Genomic DNA, 8,777 nt, shown 5'->3' on the forward strand with positions numbered 1-8,777 from the left:
ACCACAATATAAAAGGGCCTGACCTTTCCAGGAACGGTGAAAAATTCACTGTGACAAGAGTGCAGATGTATCGTGAAGAGGAACAAGGGCAGGAGACAGTGCTGGGACCAAGTAACAAACCATTTTCACTCCCAGTTAAGAAATCTGGATTTTAACACTTAGATAACAATGAGCTAACATTAAGCAGGAAAGTAATTTGGTCAGAATTTTCTGTTTTTAGGACGGTATATGTGATGGCAGAGTAACAGACAAATTGAATATAGGTGAGACAGAACCTACGGCAGGGAAACCAGGTAAAAGTTGAAGTTGGCTATGATGAGGAATTAAGGGAGTGATGGCATTCCCGTGATAGAAATGAATAACCTTTGCTTAGATGCAAAGGCTAAGAAGATGAGCGTCAGGACAATGTTTCCATGAAAATCAGTGGCAATGATGCTACAAGAGGGAAGGAGGACTAAGGGTCAGAGGGTTGCACAGGGCAGTTGGAGAATACAGAGTAAAAGAAAGATGAGTTGATATACTCATTTGCCGAGGAGAAGTAGAAAGAAGAGAAATTCACTTCTATTTCAGTTCTGGTGTGACCATGTGAAAAACAAAAACCCAGTTGAGGCCAATAGGTCGAATTTCCAGGGGCAACAGACAAATGCTGCTTCCTCCCTCGCTGTTTCCCTCAAAAAACAAATGGTGAAGACTTGACCGTGACTGTCCTCTTGGGATCTCTGATCCGCAAGTCTAGTTCCCTGCAGAGCAGTGGATTTTCATGGTGCAGAGGGAGATGCTGAACCTTCAGGGGTTCACTGCCACTTCATTAGCTACTTGAGGTTGTGAATGCTTCTCTTTTCTCACAAGTTCACAAAGCCTCAGTTCTCACAAAGCCTAACTCAGTGGCCATGTGGAGTACAAAATAAGAAAACATTAATTTATTGTAACAGAAACCAGTTTAATGAATAAATCTTTTTGAGTTTTCTGTGACAGATCTTACATAAATAAAGAGAGGTTTAAAAGTGGACTTTTAAACACAGGTTTTCAGCTCACCTCACAGTTTTCCCACAAGGATAGAAAATTTCTCTTCCTAATTTGAAACTTTTCACAATCCACTGAAATTATGAACACTGACTATCCACAGTCATCCTTTTAGTTACATCTTGGTATGCAATAGAAATAATGAATATGAAAGAAAATCATGTGCTGTTTTAAATGTCATTTGTCTAAATACTGTTTCCAAAAAGTCACACTTACTACATTTTGATAGCTTTAGAGGGATATAAGGTATGAAAAAAAATTCTGATGACATGATATATAAAAATGTTGTTACGTAGGGAAGAATAATAATCTATGTGTGGAGGACTATTGCTCTGGGAAGTAGGGCCTAATCTTCATGGACATCTTCTTCATCGAGTACCAGGACCCCTGCCAGTTCATCCACACCACTCCATCATCTGTGCCGTGCTTTGCCATGTCCCAGGTATAAGGGCCACCCCAGTAGTATCTTCCATTTGGATTGGCCGCATGACATCTATTATACCACCATCCACCACCATCCTCTTTAGAACACTGCTTTCTGGGATCTGTAGTTTTCCTGAAAGGAAATTCGTTTGGGGTTATTAGAACTGCAGTGCTCTCAAGTTAATTCTTTGCTAAGTACGCACAGAGAAGTGCTGGGTGCAATAGTCCTTCCCTCTGGTTCTATATGTAAAGTCACAATTACACAGCAAAGGTCTTCTCTGCCCTATAGCAAGAAAGGGAGAGAACTGGGCTTATGTGGCAAATTAATCTATATTTGTTACTTTATCCTGAAATGATAGCTTTCAGATCCCTTAGTGTTACAGATCCCTGGAAAACAAAATGGAGGTTTTGATATACACAGTACAATTTAGAGATAGGGAAATCTATCTAAGTATGCACTACTTAGTAACTGTGCTCAAATTCCAGTTGTATCTTTTATGGTTATGTGATTTTGTGTAAATTACTTAATCTCTCTAATCTTAATTTGTAAAATGAGGATAGTAATGGCAATCTTATAGCTGGAGTGCTTTAGAGTGACCCAGAAAGAGCTTAGCACAGTGGCTGGCACACAGGAAGTACCCAAGAAATGAGAGTCACTAATCACATTAGCGATCACTAATGACTCCAAGAAGCAATGTTAGCAGCGGTGCTAGAAGCAGGAGGGAAGAACCAGCACGTACCAGCCGTCATTGTCTCTGTCGTATGTGCTGAAGAACATGCTGTTGTGGATGGTCATAGTCCGGTTTTCTCCCACCAGTTGAGAGGCTCCTTCTATGAGGGCATTGCCAGCTGTGCCCTTGTATTTGCTCACTGAGAGTTGATATTTGTTAGCCTCATTCTGTACAGTGAATCCTTCATAGAGTGCTGTCACCTTATCTCCTTTCCAGTCCTCCATTTCAATAAAAAGTTTTGTGGGTCCCAACCTGGTAAGCTGGCTAATTTTGTCATTTCCAAGCCAATACTCACCTAAAGGAAAAATAAAATAAAATCTCACCAAAAATAAAACCTTTAAAAAAAAAACTGGCTTTTTTCCCTCATCATTAGCTTTTATACTCTTTTTGTAAATTCTTCTTAACCTCCTAAAACTCCTAAAAACAGACTACCAACACTATGTTTTTTAAATGGAAAAAAAAAACCATCTAAAAAAGAATGATTTTATTTTGTACTCCCAGTTTTTACCTGGTACACCACAGTATTTTCTCCCATCTGCATTGGTTGCAATATTTCCAAATCCTTCCTTATATGGATCCCATTTCCTGCCAAAGTCAACACTACCATCTTGACGGTTCTGAATTACTGTCCATCCTTTGGTTGAAAGAAACAAAATAACACACATTACCACTAACAAATAATGTCGCTTTGAGGGCAATGTCTGAATTCCTTGTCCATTTAATTCATGCCCATCGATATTTAGTGCTCCAAAATAGATATAATAAGGAAATAAATGTGAGAGGAAAACTCGCAAAATCTTTGGAAACTGCAAGTGCCTTATCTTACCCCAAATTGTGAATCAGAGGTATTCTAAAACATCAGATTGAATTCCAAATCAAATGGCTCATTGTTAGCTACGTTAAACCTAGGTTTTATTTCCTGGCATTTTATGGTATCAAAATAATTTCAGCATAATAGGTCAAAAGCTATCAAACACTTACCTCCTCTTTCTGTTTTCATATCACAGTATACTCTATATGGTTTGATAGAACTGTCAGGCTGAATGAGATACATTTCAGATGTTTCACCTCCATTCCTGATAATTTCCTCACATTCTGCAACCGTAAGATAACATTATATTTAGGGACTACAACATCATTACCTTGTCTTTAGTCACTAATTTTGTAAGATAACTGATTACATAGATACTAAAGAACATTTTATTTTAGACATTTGAGAATATGTTGTAGAAACTTAATCTTCCTTTTACTAAAAATCAAACTCGGTTTCAAGGAATTCTATGTGCCAAGGGGGTGAAAAAGCTCTTCTCTACCTTTTGTGTCCTGTGATATCCATAAACTTCCAGAACCCACGTGATGGAGAAATCCCTACATCTATCCATGATTCCACCATCTTTTCAAGCAAGCATGTACATTACACCCATGGAGCTACCACCATCATTACACTGCTTCCTACTCATCAAAAACTGGCAAATGCATTAGGCATGGTAGGGATATCTTCATGATGTGCTAAGATGTCATTAGGATCTGTTGGGAAAATCCACTGGACTTCTTTTAGTTCTCTTATTTTTAGAGAGTGTGAGTTCTTCTGGAACCTACTAGAAATATGTATCTTAACTAGTTACCTCTGCCAGACACCACAGGAATATTGCAAGTGACAGTACACGGGCTGCGGCAGTATTCCATCTGAGCTGAGACATCCGATTCTAATTTTTGTATTTTGCTTCTCAAATTTTCCAGAATTGAACGGAGCACACGAAGTTTAGTTGGGATATTACTGTTCACAGTCTCATCTATATATAACTGGTGCTTTTCCAGCTGTGAGGAGTACTCATTTATTACATTTTCATTATCTGGAAAAATGAAATTATGTAGGAGTGGTTAGCATTTTCTCTTGATAAAAAAACTAAACATATTCAACCACACAATTGTGATTCTGATTTTCTGAGAATAAACTAATAGACCCCGAATGAACATCGGGCAGTCATGATATGTAGTTGTACTTAGGGGAAATTATTTGCCCCATGGCATACAAAAATTAACATATAGTCTAGCTACTATAATAGTAATTTACCTTAGATTAAGCTAAAAATTATGCCTAATAATAGATACAATAAGTTGTTTATTACTTTGGTGAGGAAAAGAGGAGAAAGCAGGACTTAGGCTTTCCATCTCAGAAGTTCAACATCTTATGGAGTAGATACACTTGATTTATTTATTCATCTTACTTAAGTACAGCAGAGCCTTGAAATATACAAGAGAAATGCCATGATTCCTTTGAAAAAATGTCCAAATTTGGGTATGCTACTCCCTGAAACACCTATGCCATGCTGGCTCACTAGCTGATTCCTAACCACCAAGCCAATAGCACTCAAAGTTCAGATCTCAGGATTCAAAGGATAAGATCATTATCTGCAATTCAATTGAGTATATCCTGGACACAGTTATATTCAAAACCTCAAATGTTAAATCTATAAATGCTAAATTTTTACTCTGTGAATATACTGTCTTCGGAGTCACAAGTTTTTTTATAGACTAAAAATAAGGACTCACAGTGAAAATTTTCACAGAGAATCATCCTTGCTGATGCCAGACTGGGAATAAGAGTTGCATAGTGCTCGTCAGACAAGTTGCAGGTGAAGATGCCTAAGTGAGGACCTTGGGGTAATTCCCCAAGGCACTCTGACAGTTTCAATTTTATAATAGAATCAAACAGGAAACACAAGGACATCTACCTTTTACTTGCTTCTGCCTCTCTTTCCACATGTTTTTTAGCAGAGTTATATACTGAAAGGTGGAAGAAGAGGTCTGGGAAACAGACTCTATATTAGTAATTAACTCTTCTACATTCTTTCTGATTGGTCTTTCCTCTTTTACCAAAGTATCTTGCAACTGACATCCTGTAGGACACAACACGCCCTGCAAACAAAGAAAATAGCCAACATTAGATGAAGGATTGGGGTTATGGATATTTGTGAAAATAGCACATAGTGAAAATTCAATGACATCATTCACCAATATAAAAACTTGCAATTTGATTTTCTTTATGTGAGACCAGAAATTCTAGACTCATCATTATATTCCTCTGAAGATTAAAAATAATCCTTACCACAGAACAAAGGTAATTAGGCTATGAAAATGTTACCCTCTGAACAGACAAAGTGGGCAAAGTACAAAGGAGAGGCAACATCATGTGTCCTAATTTGTAATCTTGGGCCCAGACCAAAGAAAATTAGAAAAGCACCCTTAGCCCAAGGCCCAATAAGTTTATGTTTTGTATTTACATCAAAAAGATACAAACAAAATAAAAATGATGGTAATGTGGGTCAACACAACATCAGGAAGACATGATGAATACAGGCCTTCTTCGCATGGGAGGCCCACCCACCAGGTCTGGGTCAGCGTGCAGGCAGCCGTCAGAATCAGGGGGTTTTCTCTCCACTTTCTTCTGGCGGATAGCTGCTTTGGCTGGACGAGCCTGATAGCCATCTCCGCTGATGGGAGGGGGGACGGGTCTCAGGCTGGGAGCCTCTTCCCTCTTCTTGTCATAGGGTCGATGACCACGGGCATCCAAATGCAACTTCAGGGAACCAGGCAGAAATAAAATGTAGAGTGTTATAGGAGATTTTAGATGTAGCTATTCCAACACCCTCATTCTATAACTTAGGTTATCAAATGACTGAGGATTTGCTTAAGGTCCATCAACTAGCTAGTTGTTGTTCATAAATCAATAGGTTCCTTAGGTTTCTTCAGTAACAATAGAAAGAAAAACAGTGCAAAAAGTTATTGTGCCTGGGGTAGTTTTTAAAAAGAGACTTTAAAAAATGTTGTATCAGATAATGAAAGGTAATGACCTCAGATTCCTGAAACCTATACATTGGAACACACAAAATAGTAAGAAATCTATACCGTCAGGAGGAATAAATGTTCTCAAGGCACTGGATTACTAAATTCCTGTAATTATTGTTAATTATTTTTTTACTTTCAATTTTTATGAATTGATGATTAATTTGGCTAACTCCTATATAATAATATTTAAGAGGTAATACAGATTTATTAAAAGCGAAATTTACTTAGGATTTATTTGTAATAAGACAACCATTGGCTCTAACATGTTTGAAGAGGAATAAGGTATTCTGGAGCCAGACTGCTTGGTTTCAAGTCTTGACCCCCACCACTTACTAGCTATAAAGATCTTTGGCAAGTTACTTCATCTGTAAAATAGGGATGATAAAAGTATCTGCCATATAAGATGATTGCTAGGATTAAATGACTTATTGCATATGACACCCTTAGAAGAATACCTGGCACATATTGAGTTATTATTATTTTTTTTATTGCAATCACACATAACAGATACTACAGTGTAAGTGGCTTTTCCACTACTAACTTCAATCTTATCTTCTATCAACAAAATTGTTAAATCATTCTCATGAAATTTTCTACTTGATTTCCTTTATCAAATACCATGATTTTCTCATATTTAAAATAATTCTCAAGGTATGTGCATTGCAATTAAAATTATTTGCTAATTGAAAAAATATTACATTAAAAGATAGTGAAGTGGAAAATATGCAATGCAATACAAAAGTGCTGGCTTAGATTAACTACATTATCATCATATGACCTTTGTCAGGACTTACACCTTTTGGGACTTAATTACAAATTAACAAATGACTAGATTTGCTGCAGAGACTAAGCTCTCTAGCTATTTTGTGGGCCTAGAAGTCATTGAATGACTGTTTGGAATTTCACTGTCATTTATTCAGTAAGTTAGAATAATATTTAACATTTAGTGGTAGAGCGCTAGGCTTTAAACCCAGGCAAGTTGGATCAAGATTCCCCTGCTTAACTGCTGAAATTAAACTACAGTATATGTTATGTGTGACTGCAAGAAAAATAATAATGTATGAAGATTTGTAGGAAATATACATATTTTGTGTCAAAGACATGGTCCCAGCCAGACAGGAATTTTATGAAATGTGATTCATCTGTTTACTACAAATCAAATTATAACAGAAGAAAAATATTTCCTTTTTATTTTAGAATATAATTAAAGAGGTAGTGTTGGTGATCTAGCTTTACTAGAGAAAAGTAAATGAAAAATGTTAAACATCTTAAAAGAAATTATATGAAGTTTATGAAGACCACTTATTGAAATAACTAAAACTAGAAAATCCAATTGGAAGGTTAAACTAGTAAACTGTCTCTGTGTAGATTAGTTGGTGAGCAGGAATGTAAAAGTGCTTAGCCAAGTACTTTATAAAAGTTTACTCTTACACATTTTTTACATTTTTCTTACCTAATTCAATTAACCAAATAACTATCTTTTTATATGTACAGTTTGATAATTAAAACACTTAGGCTCCCTTCAAATTCAACAAGTGATCCAAAATGAATCACTTCATTTATGTATTACTGTGTACTTTTATTTCTAGTATGGTGATACTATGCTATATACAAGAAATTTGATCAGGAGTTATCTGATAATAAAATTTTAATTCTTTAAATATTCATTTCTCTAAATGCATTTTTGTATTTTTGACATCTTCAAACCAGTAGGAGTAAATCAGCAAAGATAGTACTTGAGGAAAAACTGTTCTACGAATGAATAAATTAAATGGAGCGATATATTTGATAACCACTAATAATAACAATAAATAAATTTCTCATTTGAAAAAAACAATTTTTAATCTTCTATTACCACACTTGATCTCTTCTGCTTTTAGATTTAGTTTACAATTTTCATTCATAAATAGCCTGTAATTTCATGATCTTTATATTACCCTCCTTCACCAAAGAGCCATCTAGCTACTACAGCTTTTTTCTTTTAAAATGCTGCTCTTTTATTATTTTATAGTCTGGGAAATTTTCAGATATTTGTTCTCAAATTGTAATAACATATTGCTAGAACTCAATGAAAATGATAGTACTCAGGACAGCAACAATCGGAAAAACAGATCTTACATTAGCTCTGACATCTTCTTCCTGGGAAAATAAAGGTGATAAGCCAGAAAATGAGAAATTATTATTTTGTTTTTATATAAGAAATACTATGCAACATTCTTTAAATAAAATAGGTCTTAGAGATTAACAATTCAATTTCATAATTAAAATCAATGTTAATTTCATTATAATATTCACATATGATTATGTTTTGGTTATATTTTATATTAATAATATTAGTAAGAATGCAATAATATTTAAAAGTCACCTCATCGTAGTCATCAATAGCTTGGGCCTTAACTATAAAAACACACAATAGTAGCAGTAGTAGATGTTTCATGGTTTTAAATTTTTGGAAGTTCCAAGAAACCATCCTTTGCTATAGACTTAACCGAGAGATCTTCAATCCTATATATACCTGAATCCTCTGTTAGCTATGCCTTTCCAAGTGATTACCTTCCTTAGTTAACGTTTAATTTTTTGGTTCACTTGTTGGCTGAACCATTTTATCCCTTAAGCAACATGTTCCCAGCAAGACTTATTTACTTGTCATACAACTGTTCCCTGTTGGCCGAGTTTAGTAACACCGAAGTTCCTTAATTCATTTAATCGGACAATATGATGGGAAATTGGGACATTCCTAAAAGAGTTGTG

At 35.5% G+C, this 8,777-nt stretch overlaps 1 protein-coding gene across 2 annotated transcripts; it reads right to left on the reverse strand.

Annotated features, from left to right (window-relative positions):
* Positions 1-919: 919 nt before the first annotated feature.
* Positions 920-8,512, reverse strand: FGB (fibrinogen beta chain). Of its 2 annotated transcripts, XM_061192503.1 has the most exons (9): positions 8,392-8,512; positions 8,145-8,165; positions 5,566-5,757; positions 4,913-5,096; positions 3,803-4,030; positions 3,159-3,272; positions 2,686-2,811; positions 2,187-2,472; positions 920-1,579 (listed from the first exon to the last, which is right to left on the reverse strand). In XM_061192503.1, exons 1-9 carry the CDS (start codon positions 8,494-8,496, stop codon positions 1,348-1,350), a joined length of 1,488 nt encoding a protein of 495 aa, XP_061048486.1. In that variant the 5' UTR covers positions 8,497-8,512; the 3' UTR covers positions 920-1,347. The 2 variants fall into 2 exon arrangements, with proteins under 2 accessions (XP_061048486.1, XP_061048487.1); XM_061192504.1 differs by lacking the exon at positions 8,145-8,165.
* Between the last annotated feature and the right edge of the window lie 265 nt (positions 8,513-8,777).

Source organism: Eubalaena glacialis, chromosome 5, assembly GCF_028564815.1.
Source record: "Eubalaena glacialis isolate mEubGla1 chromosome 5, mEubGla1.1.hap2.+ XY, whole genome shotgun sequence".
NCBI lineage: Eukaryota > Metazoa > Chordata > Mammalia > Artiodactyla > Balaenidae > Eubalaena > Eubalaena glacialis.

Excerpts from the sequence above, each read along its gene's own strand:
- FGB (XM_061192503.1), bottom strand. The coding sequence starts at position 8,496 with ATGGTTTCTTGGAACTTCCAAAAATTTAAAACCATGAAACATCTACTA. Across the intron at positions 3,273-3,802 it reads TCCTGTGGTGTCTGGCAGAG|AATGTGAGGAAATTATCAGG; the intron begins GTAACTAGTTAA and ends TTACGGTTGCAG. Across the intron at positions 2,812-3,158 it reads TATGAAAACAGAAAGAGGAG|GATGGACAGTAATTCAGAAC; the intron begins GTAAGTGTTTGA and ends TTTCAACCAAAG.